Source organism: Astatotilapia calliptera, chromosome 17 (genome assembly GCF_900246225.1).
Source record: "Astatotilapia calliptera chromosome 17, fAstCal1.2, whole genome shotgun sequence".
In the NCBI taxonomy this organism is placed as follows: Eukaryota; Metazoa; Chordata; class Actinopteri; order Cichliformes; family Cichlidae; genus Astatotilapia; species Astatotilapia calliptera.
Window position 1 is genome coordinate 36811596 of NC_039318.1, and position 23716 is coordinate 36835311.

The 23716-nt window shown below is 42.8% G+C and overlaps 1 protein-coding gene across 18 annotated transcripts in view; it reads right to left on the reverse strand.

Annotated features, from left to right (window-relative positions):
• sgip1a (SH3GL interacting endocytic adaptor 1a) overlaps positions 1-23716 on the reverse strand; it is an 80222-nt gene that overhangs the window by 16248 nt on the left and 40258 nt on the right. For 6 of the 18 annotated variants that reach the window (XM_026146272.1, XM_026146271.1, XM_026146276.1 and 3 more), the window contains exons 4-17: positions 12815-12878; positions 12143-12164; positions 11982-12002; positions 11468-11524; positions 11130-11193; positions 10442-10617; positions 7973-7981; positions 6691-6702; positions 5219-5240; positions 5029-5119; positions 4035-4120; positions 2214-2294; positions 1606-1680; positions 586-1383 (exon numbers count right to left, since the gene is read on the reverse strand). In XM_026146272.1, coding sequence (XP_026002057.1) covers positions 586-1383; positions 1606-1680; positions 2214-2294; positions 4035-4120; positions 5029-5119; positions 5219-5240; positions 6691-6702; positions 7973-7981; positions 10442-10617; positions 11130-11193; positions 11468-11524; positions 11982-12002; positions 12143-12164; positions 12815-12878 — 1578 coding nt within the window. Of the gene's footprint in view, positions 1-585; positions 1384-1605; positions 1681-2213; positions 2295-4034; positions 4121-5028; positions 5120-5218; positions 5241-6690; positions 6703-7972; positions 7982-10441; positions 10618-11129; positions 11194-11467; positions 11525-11981; positions 12003-12142; positions 12165-12814; positions 12879-21589; positions 21954-23716 lie in introns of those variants that run through there. The other 12 variants (XM_026146274.1, XM_026146275.1, XM_026146285.1 and 9 more) reach the window with 11 other exon arrangements.

The window sequence follows — 23716 nt, forward strand, 5'->3', positions numbered from 1 at the left end:
CGTTACATCCACTTCTTTTGGACACTGGCTCAGTACAATTAACCTAACAAAACAAACCCGCCCACACTGCTGTCTTTGTCCACGTTTCCCACATATTGGGCAGCTCAAGGACGGGTCAAAAAGCAAAAAGCTAAAAAACAAACAAAGAAAAAAAGGCACTAAAAATGCAACAAAAAGCATAGAAATTCTAAGCAAGTCAAGTTTTTAATAAAACGTGAAAGAAAAAGGCCCTGGTAACATAATACGCTCTGAGGCAAAATGCTATTGTACATAAATCTGGGCCAAAACATGACCTCTTTTCCAGGAAGAACATGCAGGATAACTGTTCCTGTGATGCAAGTTCCAACAAAAGTGGTGCAATCAGCTGAAAGAAAATCTGAGCAGGGTGCACTGCTGACATGATGCCTCAGCTCACAACACTGTCACTGTCTGTTTGCAATGACACCATTAAAATTAGCAGTTAAGTGATCAGGTGACGTGTGGGTTTTTTCTTTTCATTGTAGTGAGAATATTTCTTGTAAACCATCCTCTAAATTAAGTTTTAACCCAACAAATATATTTAAGTGAGGATCTTGAAGCGCTCACCGCTATTCGTGCCGCCGGCCCCAGATGTGGGACCTGGTGATGAAACCACTGCGCGGTACGTTGGAGGAGGTGGTGGCGGAGGTGTACTTCTACTGCCTTGGATTGCATCTTTGGGCGAAGTGACAGTTTCACCTCCATCCTCTTTGGGATGGGTGGTGCTTGTATTGTTGGGCTTCTCTTCTTGACAGAGGACAAGAGGCGGCGGGACGGAGCGAGCCGCAGGCTCCTCGGAAGGAGGCGTCAGTGCTGGAGTGCTTATTTTGGGGGTGGGTGCAGGTGGGACACTTGGAGGTGAACTAAGAGGAGGAGGGGAGGAAACAGGAGGAGATGAAAGCTCCTTTGTTGCAGGAGACGGAGAGGTGGCGAGCGTGGGAGGGTTTTGGTCTTTGGGAGTGGGAGGACCCGAACGGACTGAAGGTACGACTTGTTCCTCTGAGGGAGGTGGGGAAGTTGGTAGAGGGGGAACAAAATCATCTTCTGGGGGAGGTGAAGTAGGCAGAGGTGGTGCAAAGTCTTCTGAAGGAGGTGGTGATGTAGGTAAGGGTGGGGCATGAAGCACAGGTGGAGGAGAGGAGGCTGGTAATGGAGGTGCTGGTTCTTCTGGAGGAGGTGGGGAGGAGGGGAGGGGAGGTGCAGGGTCCTTTGGTGGAGGCGGCTGGTCAGGAGCTTCTTCGCTGAAGCAGACCCACGAGTCACCCGTATCCTCGCAGGCAGAGGCAGCCTGCTCCGGTCCAAAAATGTTGTCCAAGTCGGCTATTGAAGGCTTCCTGGCTGAGCTGTCTGCTCCTGCAGACACTTCTGAAACAGAGATAAGGAAGGAGCAATTTAAAAAAGAAAAGGGGGGGGGGGGGTGTTTGCAGATGTGCTCAGCAAGGAGATAAAACATCACAGGGAGACAAACAGACTGACAAAGTTAGCACCGGAACATCAAGATAAACAGACGACTGAGGTCAAATTTAAAAGCTTGTTTCAGTTTGAGGCGATTTAACGGGAGGCAGAAACAGATGAGCAGATTCTTACCAGCATCATCTGCAGGCGGAGGGCTAGTATTTGGTGGAGAAGCTGGGACATTCTTGGGTGGAAGTGGAGGTGGAGCTGCAAGTATATCACAAGTTTAACAATGAATGCAATAATTACCTGTTTCACATCACTGCACCTGGTGATGGGCTGCATACAGTCTGACTCAAGGCGCAAACGACAACAAAGGAAAAAAATGAATGAAGAAAATAAGCCAACACAAGATGAACGTTTGGATCTATCAACGACAGGCACCATTGTATTCCAGATACAACACGAGGGGGGATCGTCCCAAATTACCCACCATGCAACACAGAACATTCAGCCCCCATCAGCCCAAATGCATGCAGGCGAGGGTTGGTGCCCAATGACGGAAACTTATTGAACGTCTCTGGTGTTACAACCGACACTGAATCACGTGCTCGTGAAATGACTGATGAAATGAAACGATGGCTGTTTAGAACGGGGAAGGGAGCATTATTGGCACACAGCTGTTTGATCAGGTCAGTTTGTAGATTTCTCAGGAAGATGAGCTGAGCTGATCCATCTGTGTGTTAATTTCACAGGGACGGGGAAGTGCGGCGTAATGTGGAGGGAATGGCGCAACTTACTTCCTGTGGGAAAGGATCTTGTCAAAGAGGATTCAGGCTCTGATAGAGGAGTCCCCCACACGTCACACTCAGATAGAACCGCTAAGTTCAGGAGGGGACAGAAAAGGCCATCGTGAAGGGCGTTAGCAGCGAAACACTTCGGGCTCGTGATCCTTTGGGGATGTTTGCGTGAAGCTGTGTCCCAAAACGTCGGCTGCATCCTTCGGAGGGCCCGGCCTTCGCGGTCTACGTGGGCCGGGTCCTTCAAAGACCGAGAAGGCCGGAAGTGCGAGGCTGTGAAATGGGACGGTCTAGCCTTCAGATTTGCGTCACCGCTGTCTCGGTGGAGTTTAATAAACTCGGCCGCCTGCTCCTTGCTATCTAAAGTATAACAAGACACTGGCGTAAATTCTCGACCGTCTCACACTTCTGTTTAATCAGTTTGATGTTTATTCAGCTGTGTGAAAATCCCGGAGGAACCCTCCCGATGGATTAATAAAGTTTTATTTAATCTAATAACTTTGATCTCAGCCAAACCGGTTTACTCCGGAACAAATAAAACACCGAAAAAAAGGCAAACAATTACATTTTTAAGTTATCCGAGTGACTTATATATGAGGTTTAACCTGAGTAGCGAAAGAGCGGGGGTCTGAAAACGATGACGCCGGGAGTCCGCTGCTCTCGCCGGCTGGAGTGACCATTGAACCCCCCGGCTAGCTATCGAGCTGGTGGGTGACAGACTTTTGCAAATATGCGATGTCTTGATAAACCGAGCAGATATTTGTAATTTACGCAGCTACTTTCTCGCCTGAAAATATGTTAAAAGTTTATTTTGTGGCCCAGAAAGATTAATAAGAGTAATTTTAAAACTTAGTAGCAGCCGCCATTGTTGGCAGCTGAAATTTGGCTGGGCCGCGCTATGAATTCTGGGATATGGTGGGCCACGAAGGACACACCCGACCCACCCTTCAAATTTGGGGAAATGAAGGACGCATTTGTCGGCCGCGTTTGAAGGAGTCGACGAATTGGGACAGCCTTCGTCGACGTAATCGGCCTTCAAATGCGGCCTCCGGAGGATGCAGCCGACGTTTTGGGACACGGCTACAGATGAGAACGTCAGTAAAAACTGCAATCACAATGTGTCAACACAAGAACACGCACTCGATTTAGTGCTACTATATAATATTCACTTTTATAATTGCATATAAAAAAAAGACATCTGAAAAAAATACACCAGCTAATAAGCTAAAAAAGGATGAATGCAGTGTGATGCAACAAACCTGCAACACATCCCGTCTACACTCCAGCAGCTTCACAAAGACAACGATTCAACTTAACGGCACATCTGACGCTACTGAATTGCGTCAAATTACACAGAGAATCTCTAACTGACCTTAAGAGGATCTTAATGAAACTAGTATTTACTGGAAAAAAAGTGAAACATTACCAGTTCAAAGTGCCAGAGGCAGAGCTTTTCTACTTGTCTGAATTAATGCGAAGGGAATTTGTGTCAAGCTGATGTTACTTACGCCTGACACGGCAGTTGCGTAAGAGCTAAGAGCTCATCCACAGTCTGCATCATAAAATCCTGCAGGGCTGGATGTGAGCAGGTGACGGCAGAATCTGCATATGAACGAGTTTCACTGTGCAAAAGAGCACGACCTCGGAGGACTGCCGTCAACCACACCCTCAACAAAGACATCCAAAACTAGCTGGAAGCCTCACACAGACAACAAGTGTGTGTTTGTGTGTTTTTCATCATACTGCTAACATACTTTGACAGCAAAGCATCAACAGAAACATATTCAAAGAGCCGATACAGACAAAGACACAGAGGGTTACCTTCAGTTTTCTGTTCTCCAAAGGCTGTTTCTAAAGGAGGCCCAAATAAGCCTGTGGTGTCTTCAGAGACTGGTGTTTGCTGATTGCTGCGACAGAAAAAACAGGACAATACAGAAGAAACTGTTAGCAGCAAACAGTTACAGCTACAACAGTCAGAGTGCAGCGTCTCGTTGCATGTCGTCTGATCAGGCTGCAGCTCCCCTTTCCGCTCAAATCTTCCCAACAATATTACAAATGTGTCATTTTCAAAGTGTGGCAGGAGCATAAACAACAACAGGAAGAATGACGGGAAAAGCTAATGGGATGGTTTTGGGGGCAGAATAAAAACAACTGACTTTTAACATTTGTCTTTTGGCATTACAGAAAGAGAAAGTGACTGTGGCTCAATCGCATCTGCAGAAAATACAAATACCTCATATTCACTGTACCGAGGCTGCAACCAACACACCAAACACCGCAGCCAAACAACAACCAACAAACGCACACTTAAACATAAAAAGACCTCGTCTTCAGCGCAATAGATATGAAAACCAGGTTTGCACAGCGTGGAGTTTTTGTGTAGATACAGTGGCAGGTCTGCAAAGGACTGTCTGGCTTTAGAGGACAGTTTTTGTCTGGAATTATTTAACGAGATGGCAAAAAGATCAAAAGCAACCCAAAGACATTTCCTCTTACTACACTATTTTTCATGTGGCATGCCACAGTTTAAGCCTGCAGTTAATAAGCAAAGAAAATATTGAAGATAACAAAAACCTCGCCAACGTATGGTGCAGTTTCCAAATGTCGACATTTTATGCATGATGATACAGCGATTGTGCCTCTTGTTACTGACACCGCTGACTAAAACATCAAGAAAAGTATAATTAAAATGAACGCGTCAGTGTCGTGGAACGAGCAAAAAGCTAAAATAGAGACCAACTGCACAAAACTTTTCGGGACTGAAGTGTGATCCAAAGGCAGGAGAAAGGACGAGCAGCGACACCGAGATACACACCTGGGGGGCTGTGGTGCTGGAGCTGGTGTGGGGGCCACGGCGGGTGCAGGAGGGACGACGCGTCTCGGTCTGGCAATCTCTTCACCTGCGCCCAAAATGAAATGTATTTACGTTAATCTTACATCACATCCTCCTAATTTGTCACTTGTAAAAAGCGAGCTTGGCCTGAGGTGATGAAGCTGATACTTACTGGACGTGTTCCTTTTCAAACCCTGTAACGTGGAAAGAAACAACATGGAAATGTAAAAAGTCAAAGACAGGAAACCTCAAATTGTTCTCATATTTGGATCCAACATTCTTCCATCCATGTGTGAGGATTTCTAATAAAACCAAAAAAGATTATCTTAGCTCTTTTATTCTTTTCTTTCTGAAACTTCCCAGTGTGTTTGGACAGAGCAAAGACAACGGCTGTTGAAGGTCGGAGGCTGAACTGCGACTAAATCTGATCAGACTGCACTCAGTTACACTTCACATGAGCGGGCATGACTTGCGGGCATGACTTGCACGCATTCCCCACTTTGGGCGATTTGTCACATTTTTCTAACAGACATTCATCAGTCCAATAAATGACGATGGCCGATATATTCGGGCAGGTGACTTTTTGATGGGCGGAGCAATGTAATCATGCACGGACTGATTTGCGTGCTTAGAACACAGTAAGTCCAAACATGGAGGAACTAGTTGCCAAAAAGTAAAATACAAAGTCACCAATTTGGGATTTCTTTGGCTTTAAACCGGGTGAAAGAGGTAAACCTGAGGATATAACCAAAGAGGTGTGCCGCTCGTGCAGACGTACTGCGCCAGCAAAGACTCAAACATGACTTTGTTGGTTGAAACTAACTTACTCATGGGCAAATACATAAATAAATCGCTCTTGTAAAACGCTCAGCCTATCGCTGTGGTCGATAAATTCGTCCAATCGCCCAACGGTAATAGGTAGAGAAAACTGCCTTAAGCGAGACAGAAAAAATGAAGGGATGCAAAGCTGCTACAACAATCATGCTGTGAACATCAAATCTGTCTGAAAGTGGGATACTGGTAATCTAAATCTGCTTGCAGTGGTTTATGGCGTCTTTAAAGGTTTTCCAAACGTCCTTTGAAGCTGTAAGAAGCCACGTGATAAAATGCGATAGGCGTACAAAAAAAAGAGACCAGTGTTGATGATGGGGAGGCAACAGCACAAACATTACTGCCTTCTCGGCTGTGATCCCAAACACCAAAGTCTAAGGGAGCATGTGTATGAATTCACCACAAGCAGGATGTGAGAGGCCAACAAAAGGCAGATAAGGAGAGAGAAGAAGGCAGGGAGGAGAGCAGATGAGAAGACACGATGGGGAGTGACTGAAGTAAGACATCAAAGGGTCCAAGCTGTCCAAAGTGTAAATTGTGTCCCCAGTAGAGACCAAACATGAAGCCATTCAAGGCAAAGAAATACCCAAAAGAAGTACACAAGTATATCGCTGATCTTAAAAAGCTAAAAATATTTTTAATGTTAATGAAATTTTGAAACATATTGATTGACTGTTTTAACTGCTGACCCTTACATATTTTCCCTTATTCAACTGACCCCAAGGACAAGGAGAAAAGGAATAAGTGGACATGTGGCACATGCTATGGTACATTTAGTCTAACCCCAGGGAAAAGGAAGAAGAAGCCACTTACCGGGCTACGTCTCTGTGACCAGCAAAAAGGAAGAGAGAAGAGATACCTGATCAGAGAGTGACAAATCAGTAAAGGAGACATCATATACATCAGGATGAGAAGTATTTTTGGCCTGGTTGGCTGAATTTGAGGATGTGGCTCTTACCCAGTCATAAAAAAACGAGCTCATCTGTCTCAGATTTTTATTTTAAATAAGCTCGAACAGCTGTGTGTGTGATGTCAAACAGATAAGAGTTTAAATAAGTCATTCTCACTTTTTTTCCCCAACTCTAGGTTAGTGTTCAAGAACAAAATGTAGTCGCTCTAGAATCTCAAATGGGCTCACTTTTCATCCATCTTTATTCTAATCACTTTCTGCAAACACCACCCTTTTGCCAACTAATCCTTTAGAGTTTCCTTTTATTCTCCCTTGTAGACTCCATCTGCCCCCTTGGCATCTTTAATTTGAACTGAAATCTCTCCATCTGTCTGTGTCATGTCCACCTCGCATCAGCCATCTCTCCCTCCATCGCTCACTCTTGTGCCTGATCCAGTTGTGCAGTGAGCCGTGAGTGATTAAAGTGATGCAACAGTGGGTGGGAAATGCTCCTAGAAAGGAGACCTCTGATTGGATACACCGGTGAAGGACAAAGCTCTGTATTGCTTGTCATAACCAATCACTGCTGCTTTGCTGTATGTAAACAGGAAGCACAGCAGGAAGCTCTTCGACTCTCACGTTATGACCTTTTAGCCTTTAAAGATACGATGTCGTTTTCTATTTGAAATACGAAAAGAATCAAAAAGAAAACATTGCTTCTTTGCTTTTGGTGCTCGAGTAGGACACATTCTTTGTTTCTGCCCAAAATATTAAAAAGTAAGATGTCAAAGATATCAAATGTCATGTGAGATCTCTTATTTAAGCTCAAACATTTTCACTCCATCCTTGACCTTTTGCTGGCCTCTACTGTTTTCAACCTAGTTGTTTGGACTGAGGGCGCTTAACACTCAAAAACTCATTAAAACCAGATTTAAGAAATCTTAGCCAGCAGAAACACCCTGAAAGACGAGGGCTCACATAGTCCAAATACTTTGGCAGCCACATCATTGTGCATGAGGCGTGAAAACGCTGAGAATAACCTGGCACCGCGATGACGAGTGGCTACAGCCACAGAGAAATCACAAAACAGCCACCGGCCCTATAAATATTTCGCTTTAAATGTAGCTAGCCTATTTTCAGCAGGTAGTAAATGCCAAGACAGATGAAAAGGTTAAGGGGGTGGAGGGGTACAAAGCAAAGGCTTACCGGACTCTTCTACAGAGTTTAGCATCATTTGAGGCAGCAAAGAACAATGAGATGAGAGAGAAAGCAAAATCAAGACAGCACAGGGAGAGAATTAGAAAAATTAAAAAGGAGGAATGGTACATCAACACTGGCATAGCAGAGTCTCTTTTACAACGCAGGCAGTCATCTAAACCCACAGACACGGGCACATGCAGCCGGGATGGTGTTAGCGGTTTTCCCTGGATTCAGTCCCATTTATACATCAACCAAATGAGGTTACAGAAACAACAAACACATACATGCAACAGTCAGGGTTTAGTCTTTCAGTTAGCATGTGGCCTATATTCATTTTTAAAAAAATTATTTTACCCATAGCCATAAAATAACTGTGTGCATGTATGAAGAAAAAGCGCTGGGCAGTTAAACGTCATGCAGATTTGAACCAAAATGAAGAGCAACACCTCAACATCCAACACTCTCAAATATGTCATACAGTTAGGGCCGCACTTAACTAGGGCTGCCACGATTACGTCGACTAGTCACGATTACGTCGACTATCAAAATCGTCGACGACTGATTTAATAGTCGACGCGTCGTTTGAAGCTTTGTAAGATCACAAAAGACGCAGGAATCAGTAGCAGGATTTAAGAGTGTAATAACGGACTGAAACAGAAGATGGCAGCACTGCATGTACAAGGATGCCAGCTGCCGTTAAACCCCGAAGAAGAAGAAGCTCTGTCCCAGAATTCATAGCGCGGCCCAGCTCAGTTTATAACAATGGAGGCAGCTAGTTAGTTTTAATATTACTCTTATTATTCTTTCTGGGTCACAAAATAAACATTTAACATATTTTCATGCGAGAAAGTAGCTGTGTAAACCTCAAATATCTGCTCAGTTTATCAAGACACCACATATTTTCAAAAGCACTCCGACGTTTTCGGAGACGTCTGTTACCCACTAGCTTGATAGCTAGCCGGGGGCTAGGCTCACTAGAGCCGTGAGAACACCGGACTCCCGGCAGATCGTTTTCAAACCATCCGCTGTCTTTCGCTTCTCAGGTTAAACATGATATATGAGTCACTTAGATAACTTAAAAATGTTATTGTTTGGCTTTTTTCAGTGTTTTATTTGTTCCTGAGTAAATCGGTTTGGCTGAGATTAAAGTTATAGTTTTTACACAGCTGAATAAACGTCAAGCAGACAGCTGATTATCAGAAGTGTGAGATGCTCCAGAATTTACTCCTGTGTCCTGTTATATTTTAGATAGCAAGCAGTTTATTAAACTCCACCGAAACAATCTGCAAATTTCATTAAAAATTAATAAACTATCATCTTGTCTTTATTTTTAGTTAGCACAGACCTTAAACACTTAAAGCTGTAAGCTAATGATAGTTATATAAGAGCAGATGCTGCTGGTGCAATCAGCTGTACTTTTACGTCCAATGGATGATGATCTGATTAGTCGACTAATCGCAAAAATAATCGGTGACTAGTCGACTATCAAAATAATCGTTTGTGGCAGCCCTACACTTAACATTTATCTTATTTAGGAGTAGAAGATAAACAACACACAATAAGATGTCAAGTATTAGTGTTCAAAGCCTTATAAATCGAGCTTGTCACACTGAAATAATAGTCCTTTGAAAATGATCAAAAACTGAGAAAGGGTAAGAAATGTAGGTGTGCAACCTTCCAAAAACACAGGCCTCCTCATGCATTAGCTCTTCATACACGTTCACACAGACGTGACCAGCGTGAAAAATCATTCACACGTGATCAGGTTAACAGTCAGTGGGTGAGCACACTGAAGTTGGACTCAATTATTAAGGCCCAGAGGCTCAAATGACCACAGCAGACTGACACACAGGTGCCCACTTTCCTACCTGAATAATTCAAGATAGATACTTAAGCCAGCTCTCCTCACTGGAAAACACTCAAGTTATGGGTCCCAGCTAGAGAGGCAGGGATGTCGCTAATTATGGGCTGTCTGAAGAGGACGCTGGTTAGAATTTGGACTCGTCAACTGAGCTGCATCGCTTCAAATAAGAGCTTCACACCCTGCTATTTTGCAGCGGTGCTTAGATGGTTTCTGTTGCGGTAGGACATCTGCCTCGAGTTACTCAAACACTGAAGTCAGCGACTATGACCAAGTCTGACCAAGACTATATCGCCAACACTTGAAATCAATTATATGAAATTAGAGGTCTTTTATCAATCATAACAGAGGAATGAATTGTGATTTCAGTCCTCCTCGTGGTGTCCTTATGTCCCTTTTGAGCAATACTGGTTAAAGCAGCTTTATATTGTAGAGAAACCGTAGCAGCTCAACATATAGTACCACACACAGTAGAAAAGACGATACGTGAGCAACGGCTACATTTATGCACAGTTAAAACCACAAAAAAGAAGAGCAACAGAAATGATGCATGCATGCATGCACGGCTAACTTAAAGCTAGCAGAGACGGACCAGGGAAACCAGATCTACTCACCATGGGAGATGGGGACAGAGCTATGTTGCCTATGGAGGCTTTGAGCTCATCGACTGAGGGTGCCTCCACAACACGATCAGGCGGCAGAGGCTTGATCTTGATCTTGAATTTTTTCCTGTGGTCCTCTTCTTCCTCGGACTCGTCGGAGGAGAAGAAGTGAGACTTTTTGGGGGCAAGTGAAGGAAAAATGTCAAGGAAAACAAACGTTTACATTTCATCTTAAGGTTGATGAGAAACCCGGGAACCACATTCCTCAGTGAAACTTTGTGTGTCGGTACTTAAATCGTTTCTTCTTTACAAAAGTCTGTTTTCTGTGACATCGTCCTGTTTAAGACACATTCACAGACACTTAGAAATGTTCTTTTCTGACCCACTTTATAAATTTGTTTTTAATTACTTTTTTATTAGCCACATAATAAAAATGAAGACTTTTCTGTATCTTAAATCTGGGGCCTAAACACCTTTTTAAAGAACTTGAGCCATTTTATTATCTGTATGCCATTTCTCAGTAAAACACTAATCATATTGATCTGTTCTGTGAGCCACGTCACGTTTGTCTTCCATCACATGCACGACAAAAACTGACCCAACAGTGTGCAGCAAATGCGACACAAACAATGAAGCAATCCAGTTCTTGCCAAGTAACTTGACAGAAACTGCCACGTATTAAAAACTGTGCTGAGGATATCTTCCTCTTCTAATTCATCTTCAGGTCTGATACTGTAGCCTTCATCATCCACCTCAGGAGAGTTCTGAAAGACACAATGAGTCTGAATGATAGTGACAAACAGCAGCTGTTCCTGCAAAGTAAAAAACTCCACACATGCAACCCACACCCACCGTGTAAGCTACACACGTAAACCCGCTGACCTGACGGGACCATCTACAAACAATTAACATATCTGTGAAGCTGTTGATCTGTTTTATAAAACCACAGATCAACACAGAAGAGTCACGACATGAAAGTGAAACCAACAAACAGTCTTGAAAGTCAGCTTGGACCTACAAAGCAGCGTTTTTACTTACGTATCTGTCCCAGTCGATATCTCCATAGAAGCCATTCGGGGCCCCGTTCGTCTTCTTCTGAGAGCGAGAAGACAGAAACAGTTTGACTAAAATCTCACCTAACAAAACACGATACAACATACCTGCAACTGCATTACACACCTACACAGAGGAACTACGTCTCAGCTAATCTCCCCCAAACACCTTGAACCTCCAGATTTAAGTCACAAAGCTTTTACTCTGAGGCTACTCTGTTACGTTAGCGGCTCTTCAAGTCATCAAATTGGCTGTTTTTTGGGGGTTTTTTTATGTTAGTTGATGGAGCTGAACATGACTTGGTGTTGTTCCCCTAACGCCCCCCCACACCCCCACAAAGCTTCCTCAGAGAGTGCGCTAAAGAACAGATAGCTGAAACAGCTGCACTTGCATCAGGCTGATGAGTTAAAGAACATACTGCGACGTCTATGACCAGTCTAAGCTCTACACACTACACTTCTCTAGAGTGTGGTCTAGTCTAAAAAGCTGAGCTCAGTACCGATTCAACCTCTCGAGGTTCCTGTCAGGTGAAAAGAACAGAAAAAGAAAAAACACAAAAACAATGTGCCTCACAAATTTCTCTGATGACACAGGCTTACATAAACCCCAATTAATAAATACATAAAACTGTTTATGTACTAGATCGTTTCTGTTACTTACGCCATCTCTGTCTGGAGACCCCCTGTGCAAACCAAAAGAAAGGAAAATGTTACTTAAGACACAACTTCTTCATTTAAGTGAGTCTTTTTCTGATTAATCCAGTTTTCACATGATCACACTTCCACAGACACGCAGGTTCATAACACTTCAACTGTTTTGTGTAGGATTAGAACATGGCTACAAAAATTCAAAGATTGACTAAACAAACGCCAAAGGCAGCAGTTTCCTGTATTATGACTGTCGTAGTTACATAAATGCAGAACATTTCTTCCCTTTATCTTACACAAAAAACAAGCAACAAGTATTGTAAGCTGGTGTATTATTTTAGAGATCCTAAATAACACATGACATACAATAAAGTGGTCTATAAAGTCTATACAGTATTCAGCAGTGACTCGTAATTGGCTGGAAGACCCTTGAGCCGTAGATGATTACAGGAAGCTGCTGTCTAGCATTTCATGTATTTGACATGAACCACACTTAATATTAATCCTGTAATTGTTCTTCCTGACCACAATCCCTTCATTCTTCTGCCATAAATATGCATAACCTACTGTCACATATCATCCCCCCCCCCGAGTGTTCAGTCAGCCTGTAGCTCCACTTCACAGCATCATAGTGAAGCACTAATAAGCTCTGTGCGTGGATCAAACAACACAACAGAGGACTTACGCGGAATCATTGTCCTTCTCTTTCTTCCGTATCCCAAAGGCCTTCCTGGTACGTTTTTTCAATCCTGAAAAGAGAAAAAGGTGAATTATTCTATGCAGACACAAAGACGTGACTAGAAGTTGACGGTTTCGTGGGTTAAAGGCTCAGTGAACGACTCATCCATCACCCAGGAAATTAAAGAAAATGTTTTATGTGTTATTTAGTGACTAGTTGCATCAATGCGAGGTCAAAAAAAAGGATGAAAACAAAGTTTTCTGAGCACAGTGAACATCAAGAAAGCAGCCGCTGAGAAACTGCTGACTTTTAATGCACCGAACAGGAATGTGATTACTAGCTCAAAATGCTCGCAGACAAATAAACATCAAATCAAGCAGACAAACTCACAAGGTGAGAACAAAATCAGCCATAAAGTTACTGGAGTTGGTAATTACTCAGTAATTCAGGGGTCATACCAAACCAGCCTTCTACAGTCATAATCTCACCTACACATCACCTCACATCTCCTGAAGCTCTACTGGAGCCGCTCATTGAAACACAACACAAATGATTACAGCGCTGGTGTGTTTAGGCCTCGAGGAAGCTCGGGCGAGTTCATGCCTTAAAACAAAACGCATTTACTCCGTGGACTTGGTACAGCTGCAGGACAAAAGGTGAAAAACAAGAAATGCAGACATTGTTCACATGAAACTTCTGGACTTTCTCCTGTTTTACCAATTTAAGCACAAAGTATCCTGTTTGTTCAGGAATTACTCTACAAAAACGACTCTGCCAGTTGACCAGCACATTAGTCCAGCTTCAAGTTCTAAAAATTAAATATGTAATCTTCTCCTAGTCCCAGCTTAGTCCTCCTGTCTATGAAATGAGTCATGTTTAGTTACATTAGGCTAAACAAACTCAAATGCTCGCACCTCTTTCTTACCCCAAATGAAGGCCCAGTTGTCCTCCATTTCTTCTCCAATGTTTCCCTTACTCTCATACTTCCTCCTCTTTGTGTGGTTGCGATCTCATCACATAATCTAAGGACCAACCTATTTTTTCTCCTCATACCACATGCAGTTACACACAAGTCTCCAACCAGAAACTTGATGCTACTTCACACACACACAAAACGGTATCATGCTCCCGTCCTTGATGTGTTCTGGTACTCAAATTCAACACCAGTGACCCTACTCATGAATAAAAGACAAATATCATCATTGTAGTCTCCTGCTAAAAATTAAGAGCGTCTATAGCCCTCTGCTCACCTAAGAAGTGTCATAAGCTGGATAACAGGAAACCACACCGAAGCTCAGCAGACTACTACAGCAGACCCACAGGGAAAAAAGGAGAGTACCTGCAGCTTGTTTACATTTTTTCCATGTTTTTATTTCATTTCTCCACTCGACTAATTTTGCATCAGAACGAGAAATCAATCCGAGAAGGCCTCCAGGACACAGACGCTCTCGCCCAGAAATACTCTCCCATTGATTCTGCCAACATATTCAGCCTTGCATCCTATTAATGGTGACTGTCAAGGTTCAAATAAATATCCCGCTGCTTATAATCAGCACCAGCACACATACAGAAAGACTAAAGGCAGTTTCATATGTTGCACGTAAGGACATGATCTGTCTTTATATACGAAAAGGTAGACACACACACACACACACACACACACACGCCACTGCAGAATATTCATGATGCCAAGAGCGTCATGAATTCTGACGGACACGAGTAGATCAGGTGTTGGAAAGAAGTGCTCGTTTCTATAAAGGCAAGGTCAAAAATAAGAGTTTAGGTAAGGTCAGAAATCTTATTTCCACTTTGCGTGGCTACATGAGGCACACGATGAGTACTCTTTCATATGAAAACATCGGCTTTGAATCAGTGAGGTCACTGAGGTCGTGGATGAAGAGCAGGAAGGTTTCCGTTTTTCTTTTAACGCTTTCTTATCCTTTCATCTTATGGTAATGCATCACCCGTCTAACACGTTACAGACCTTAAACAAACAGCCATCGATGGCCTTCAGCGAAGCGACAAAGTACCAAAACACAACAAGTATTATTACTTTCATGTACTTCAGCAGGGCGACTGTGGAAGCCATCATGCTGTTTGTGTGTCCCTGTGAGTACATACGTATGTGTCGTTTGCACACATACACAGACAGCTCCTCCCCTCAACTGATGTCGAGCTTTACCCCTTTCCCTTTCAAAGTACAGACGACTTCATTTCGCGATGCCAAACTGCAATCTCTTCTTTCAATCTCTGGCTTTCCCAGACCAGTTTCCCCTCCTGATCTCAGTGAACCATCTGTGGGAGGCTTCCAGATGAGGACACAGCGTGCTCTCTCTCAGCCTTTAGTATAACGGATGGAAGGAGCTTAAATTGTTCCTTCAACAGCTGGGCTACCAAGGCACAGACATTTATTTTAGTCTGATATCGTCCTGTCCGATTAATCTTTGAACAGTTTGACTTATGGCTCGCTCACACTGGGGTGGAGTTTTCCTAGTTTTAATGAGGTTGCAACTAGGAAACCAATGAATAAGTAAGCAAATAAACAAACATAAATGGGAATAAAATGAATAAATAAATAATAATCAGTGGACCCACTGACGCAGAAAGTTTTTTTGGTGCCAAACCTTAAAGTACTGCAAATAGTTGCAACAACCAACTGGTCTCCAACAGACTGATCATGCAACACAACCAACCAACCTGATCCCACAGTAACTGCACAGGTCACCAGGTGGGAGGCAACCTGTCTCCAAACGATCACGGCCTGATGTGAACTGACTGCAAACGCTTGCAGACAGACCGGTTTGCAAATGACTGCAGACTCATGTAACCTGAGTCAGTCTGCAGCAACGAGCATGACTCATCTTTGCGTTTTTGATGGGGGATGTGACAGCTGGGTGCTAAATGTTTGTGTTGTGGCTATTTTAAAAAAATAATAATAAGATTGTCGAGCACCTTTATCATCATTCAGTTAAATCACCAACCTGCAGCAACTACATGAATCTTTATAGACAAACTGCTGTTTGAAATCTGAGGTAAACGTGAATTTTTCTGAGAACATAGATGGCAACAAATTTGCGACTGCCAGTTTACCAGTTAATCGCCGTCCCATCACACATGTTATTATTATCAACTTGACCCCATTCGATCCCAAACTAACAGATCGACAGCAGACTAAATGTTTAACCCCTTCACGCGCAGCGGTCACCACAGTGGACAGCTATTCAAAGGCTGTTTTCTTTTATTTGTGTCAGTCTTGATGGTATACTTGCTCAAACCACTCCATACCTGCCACCCACTGGTCAGCCAGTGGACTGACTAAGTGGACATGTAAAAAAAACTCTTTGAAAAGTACATGTTTTAAAAAGAATGAAGTTCAAAAATCTTTTTTTATGCCTAAAGATGAATAAAAATCCTGATTGAGGTTGTAAAAATCCATGCATGAAAGGGTTAAATCACAATCTGAATGCACCAAAGCTGCTTCAAAGAGCGATGAACCCGATCTCATTTTCAAAGGCAACACGATCGTTCGTGTCACAATTTTGTTCATCGCACAGTCTCCGGTCGGTGTTTTCCTAGTGTCGCTGTAGCATTAGCTAAAGAGTTGTTTTGACTAAAAATACAAAAATCCAGTTGGAAGCATAAAAGTCGTTTACTTTTATATGTTTCCTCTCGTGAGGCTCAGTTAAGGCCAGCAGGAAGATTCTGGGCCGTGATGGTTTTCAAAGTGAACCAAAATGTCAGAAATCCAGTTCTTTCTTGACATCTTACTTGTTTCAGATTTGACAGCTTAAATAAATACCCCTTTACTTCTATTTTGGGGTTTGTTTCTACTACTTCCCTGAAGCAGCAGCTGACATATTCACAGCTGTACTAAGAAAATGCACATGTATGTGTGTTGTTTGGCTCTTTCAGCGCACATTACCTTAAATGAGTTCAACCCTGCAGGACTATTTTGTTTTATGGGAATTACCTCTTATTGCTTTTATGAAGCTTATTTTTATTTCATGTCCATCTACTATAAAACAGCACTCCCAATAATTAAAGAGTGCAAGAAAAGGACAATAACACAGTATAATGAACAAGGAAAATGTCGTTTTATTGGAGGTCATTACAATGTTTAGCATTGAAATACGCACACATAAAAATACATCAGAACAGATATTTGTATTCACACACGACTCCACCAAACGTTTGTATTTTTAAATAACCCAATAAATGATTATTCCTTGTTAGGACCAGTGCAGGACCTGCACCATGACATGAATGCATGAATGTGTGTGGCAGGAGTTCATTAACAAAGAGGGAAATAACAGGGTTTGTGGTGCATACTATTTAATGACTTGATGGCTTCCGTTCAGAAGGATGTGCTAACGTAATTAGTGGTCTCTTCTCAAGACACAGTAATGCAATTTCAGGAAAAGCCAAAGGACATGAAGCCAAACAGGACAGGACACTGCCAAATCTAAAAAACTACAAGGCACTTGAAGAGCAACAGCACACCACATTTTTTTCCCTAGAAGACTGTGGGTCTCTGTACTAATTTCTATGGAATTCAAATAATGTTGATTTGTTAAAAATGTGTGGCTCAGGCCAACCTTGGAGGAGGAGGAAGCTGAACAAGAGATGGTGTTATCACATCTCTGTGAGATCTACCCTGCAGCCTCAATCGAGTGTTTGTCACTAACAGTCTTCCATAAAAACAAACCATCACGCAATTTCATTGTTCTTGACAATGACAATAAATAAATAAATACTAAATACCTTGAACAACTGCAATTATTAAACTGAGCACATGTGCAAAAGAGCTCATTACATGCTGTTGCCATGACGATTAACCTGAAGATTGTATATTACTTGCTCAGTGCTCATGTGCAATTTTTGCAGGTAGACAAACAGAGCACATAGACACAAACCAAAACACCTCTGAGAAAAATACCCGTCTTGTATACCTGATGTGTTGTCAGGTAGAAAAGGCAAATTAGGAAATGAGGGGCACAGCTGCAGTTGTGCAATTACGGAGCCTCAAGAATACAAAAAAAACAGATGCAGAGGGGTGCAAGATGCACCGATCCATCTTTATGATCCATGTTTGGTGGATATTCCACCCGTTTTTTAAAAATGTGTGCTATTCTGCTTTTTTATTTCACTACAATTTCATCGACTACTGTCAGCAGGAAACTAAAGCAAACCAAGTCCGTGTACAGCACCTACTGCGTTATTTCCTGACGCCTTACACATCTGGGATCTATTGCATTAGCCCTAGCTATATAAGAAACAAAGGAACCAAAACATTAAACAATGCTCTGGAAACAAACTCCAAATCGCACATGGATAAAAATAAAACTCCTGCATGTAGCCATGGGCCAACATACATGTGGAGAACAGCTCTGCTTCTGCAGCAGCAGCTCAGAGGCCGTTAACAAGCTGCTCCAAATGGGGAAGAGACAAAGAGGCTCAATCTGCTCGCCAACCAGAAAAACACACACACATACACAGCTAATGCTGCCAGCTACAGCAGTAGAGACCATGCCAGGCCACTCCAGACTCTGAATGCGAGACCTGTGCTGCTGTGCATAGTAATCAGAAAGGAAGATAATACACCACTGAGATTTAACAGCAGAGGTGTTGAATGAAAAAGAAGGAAAAAAATGGGAGCTCATTTCATTTAGACATGGAATAAATATCTTAAACTCATTTTTAAAACGTGTTCGACGTCTTTTGCTTGGATAAAACAACATGTTTGGAAATGATAAGCTGGTGTGTGCCGTGCATGTCGGAGCGCGCTCAGGTGGGAGAGTGGCAGGGGACAACTGCGACGGGAAGATGGTGTGTTGAGTTGTTGTGGGTATTAGGGCTGAACGATATATCGCATTTGCGATAATATCGCGACATGATCAAGTGCAATTTTCTAACCGCAAAGGCTGCGATTATACTCTGGACATGTCCAAATTCATGGGCTGCATCCTCCTGAGGCCGCATTTGTAGACCGATTACGTCACAGCGACGCGCCGAAGGCTGTCCAAATTACTACCATATCCCAGAATTCATAGCGCGGCCCAGCCAAACTCCAGTTTCCAACAATGGCGGCCGCTACTAAGTTTTAAAATTACTCATACTAATCTTTCTGGGTCACAAAATAAACTTTTAAAATATTTTCAGGCGAGAAAGTAGTTGTGTAAACATCAAATATCTGCTCGGTTTATCAAGATATCCCATATTTGCAAAAGTGCTTCGACGTTTTCAGAGGCGTCTGCTACCCACCAGCTCGACAGCTAGCCGGGAGCTCGAGGGTTACTGATGCGGCCGAGAACAGCACAACTCCCGGCACATCATTTTCAGATCACCGCGGAGTTTCGCTGCTCGGGTTAAACGTAATATATAAGTCACTTAGACAACCTAAAAATGTTATTGTTGGGCTTTTTTCAGTGTTTTGTTTGTTCGTGAGTAAATCGGTTTGAACTTTATTAATCCCCCGGGTGGGTTCCTCCTTGGTTTTCACACAGCTGACTAAACGTCAAACAGAAAACTTATTAAACAGAAGTGTGAGACAGTCGAGAATTTACACCAGTGTCTGGTTATATTTTAGATAGCAAGAAGCAGACGGCCGAGTTTATTAAACTCCACCGAGACAGCGGTGACGCTAATCAGAACTAGACCGTCCAATTTCACGCCTTTAAAGTTTAAAGGCGTGTTTGTGTGTGTGTTTATACAATTGCTATTATGTTTGCACTTTATGTGTAATGTTACTGACTGCAGAGATCAGTAAGATGTGTGTATTTTTTATTTATTAGTTTTATTTATTTAGTATTATTTTTTAATTGAATGACTGTCTAGTAGTTCACAGATGTCGAAAAACTGAGTGTGGTAAAGCCACTGATTTTGTTTATGTATATTTCTGCAATCTGCACATTGTACTGACTTTCATTTTAATGTTTACACCAGGGTTCCTTGTCAGCACTTTATGCTCAGATGTTTGTAAGCTAAAAATAAACTATTGTGTATGTTCAAATTTACTGTTGTGATTGAAGAAGTTAAATAAAAATGTCAGTCATCAATTCATGCATCACCTCATGTCATCATAACAGAGGTCTGTCTTCCAGGAAAGAACAGTTTAAAATTAATGTAATATAGTATTGGCCATACTATATGATGTATTGCTTGTCTTTGTTTAATAATACAGAAGACAAAGACCTTAAAAAATAATCGCATATCGCATCGCAATCGCAATATTGGGGCAAAAAAATCGCAATTAGATTATTTTCCATAATCGTTCAGCCCTAGTGGGTATTGAGTCATGCTGTTGACTAAGCACGAGGAAAAGCATGTGGATCCACTGACAGGCAGGCAGGCAAGTAATTAGCGATACAGGACGAAGGCAGGCAGGCACAGAAACGAGCACACAGAAAAATAAACAACTGCAGACAAACAGCAGCGAGCAGGGAGATGGGATGCAGACAGACTGACGTACAGTAAAGAAACAGAGATCGACCGGCGCAATGCAAACAAGCGGTTTAAAGGGCTCTTTTGTTGGAGTGACTCATTCATCTTACTGGCTCTGAGAGGGAGAAGGAAGAGAAGACATGTGAGAGAAAGAAACCCTTCTCTGACCTCCCAGTGTACCAGCAATGATACCCAGGCAAAAAAGAAAGACCTCTATTATCTCAAGCAGACATGTAGCTGAATGCAGCTTCTATTTTATTTCAAGTACTGTTTTTGCAGCCTTGCAGACTGAAAAGATATCTGTTAACTAAAGACGTGCTAATGAAAAGCACATGCTCCTATTCAGTAGTTACAAACTAAGAATTAACCTTCAAAAATGAAGCCAAATGGATTTAATGACAAAGTATGTCAGCTCATTCCAAAGACAAATATTTGCACAAACGAGGAAGCTCTCAAATCATTCAGCCTTCCCTGTTTACAACCATTTTATCTCTGCTTGCAGAGGAAGGAAGGAAGCAATTTATTCTATATTCTCCACCTACTTTCTTCTCTGCTAGTCTCTGGATTTAATCTGCCAGTTCTCTGATCTTCATCTCAACTACCTCCGAAATGGAGATAGAAGTCAGAGGGGAAGGGGAGACGACATCGTGTCAGTGGAAGTGTCCCCCCCCCCCCAGTCTCATTACCTTGGAGAACAAACAGGAAACTGCCATGTGGGGGCACGGCCTATGAAAACCTCCAGATATCACCACCAGGAGTAAATCTCTTCTGTGTGTGTGTGTGTGTGTGTGTGTGTGTGAGAGAGACAAAGAGACAGTGCCAGTTTGTGAATGCTAAAATTAGAACTTGACTGTACAGGCCAGGTGGCTGCGCTGTCAGCCATCGTGTGCAACGTTCGCAGTAACAATGTATCCACAATGAACACACAACTCCACACGTACGCATATTAGGAAGTGGATAGTTTTGATGCACGCACACACTGAGTGACGTCACACACCTCTAAATAAAGTGGGTCAGAGCCAGAAACCAAACAGCGGCGTGCGAGCGGTTGGTGCAGAGATGAACAAAAACTGAATGTGAGGATGGTGGTGATGCAGCCTTATATGTCTGCACTCTCTTTATTACTCGATATTTAGTGTTGTATTTATTCTTTTAGGTTTATGATGCTGTCATAGGTACAGACAAATTTCTTTCACACTGCTGCCATCACAGCATTTCATCCTTAATTAAAACCTTCCTTATTTATTCAAGTTTCCTTAAACATCAGAGATAAGAAGAATTACAACATATTAAATGTTAAAAAATGAAACATTAGCTAGAACCAGAGTTGCTATTTATTACCTGTCTGTGTCCATCTCTTCCTGCGTCCCATTATTGCTCATCCCCTGCTTCACTATAAACAGCCTGCACTCAAGCTTCTCATCCCCAGGCTCCAAATAGCATCCACCAAGGACTGCGCTACAAATGACCCTGCGGCAGAGCCAACAAAGTAGCTATTAACATAGATCATTGGTGTAAGGACACGGGGGGAAATGTCTAATTTGCTGACAAAAAATCTTTGCACATATGAGATGCTGACATGAGAATCGAGGACACCCCTTAAAGTGATCCTGCTCGTGCCACAGCGTGACCTTCTGACTTCGGCCTCCTTCATATAGTTACCAAATGTATATTTCTGATAAAATGATCAAAGATAAAGCTGTTTTTATTTTTCAAAGCATAATTGTTAAAGCATCAGCAAACCCCAAGTTAGGTAATGATTTCGGTACATAAACATATGTATATTTGAAACTTTAATAAGACAAAAAGGCAATGATTTCTTACAAGAGCTTTTCAAATGTTTTCTCTCACACACACACACACACACACCTAAATATGACTAATGCCAGCATACAGTTGTCCTAACCACTGCCAGGCCTCAGACTTCTCCCTCAAGACAAGTCCGTGGCTATTTCAGTCATGCCCTCCTATCAAAACACATCAGCGCTGCTGCCACTGGGGAGGGGAGGGGGGACAGTAGAGCTTCTTTTGGCCACATTAGTCTGACAGTGCCCTGAAATATAGCAGCATAGTTGAATCTCCACCCAAAGGAGGATATCTCCCTTCCCTGTATAAGCATGTGGCATTTCAGAGCTGTAAGAACTTGTAAGAACGCCATCTCCCCTCAGTCTTTTTCCTGATAATAACTCACATCACATACAGGCTTTCATGAAAGAAAAAAAGATTCTGCATTATGAAATTCCTTTCAGATAAATAGCTTTAAAGGTGTTTAGGTGGTACCACATTTCTGCTCAAGATGATGAGAATTATAATAATAATAATAATAATAATAATCAGCAGCATAGGGGACTGTCTCTACACCACAGACTTCAGCCACTGCACAGAGACATGCCATCTTCAGAAGTTTCCTGATGACTCTGCGGTGGTTGGATGCATCAGCAGGGATGATGAGACAGAGTACCGGGCTGTGGTCGACTCCTTTGTCACGTGGTGTGAGCAGAATCATCTGCAGCTCAACGTGGCAAAGACCAAGGAACTGATCGTGGACTTCAGGAAGACCAGGAAACACTTGACCCCTGTTTCAATCCAGGGGGTCAGTGTTGACATTGTGGAGGACTATAAATACCTTGGAGTACACATTGACAATAAACTGGACTGGGCTAAAAACACCACAGCACTTTACAGGAAGGGCCAGAGTCGTCTCTATTTTTTGAGGCGACTGAGGTCCTTCAACATCTGCCAGAAAATGCTGAGGATTTTCTATGAGTCTGTTGTGGCCAGTGCGATCCTCTATGCTGTTGCATGCTGGGGGAGCAGGCTGAGGGTCGCAGATGCCAACAGACTCGATAAACTGATTCGTAAGGCCAGCAATGTTTTGTGGATGGAGCTGGACTCCCTCAAGGTGGTGTCGGAGAGGCGGATGTTGTCCAAGATAAAGACAATGTTGGATAACACCTCCCACCCACTCCATGACATGCTGGTCAGTAGGGATGGGTACCAGTATCTGGTGCCATGATGGCACCGGTTCTGACATAAACGGTAGTAACCAGACCGAAAAGCAGCGCACATTTCGGTGCTTTATTTCCCTGAGATGTCACACACTCTGGATTCTAGCCAATCATTTTACCTTTGCAAGCGTAGTAGGTGGGGCCAGGTACGTACGTTCTTTTAGAGCAGAGCTACAGATTAAAAATGTCCAAGGCGAAGCGGTCAAAGTCTGGCTGTACTTCACAGCAAAAGATGCAAACTCAGCAGCAACAAGTGCTTTAAGCTGATACTGTGATACTGTCAAAGGAGGTAACTCCTCAAATCCGATGAAACACCTGGCGACGCATAGCGTTTTTTTAAAAAGCCGAGAAATGTGCCATATTTGATAGCTTGCTGCGAGACCTCACATCGAGCACATCTACTGCGGGTGGGTTGCCAGTTATCGGACCCGGAGTTAGCAACATCCCCCAAAAACCCGAA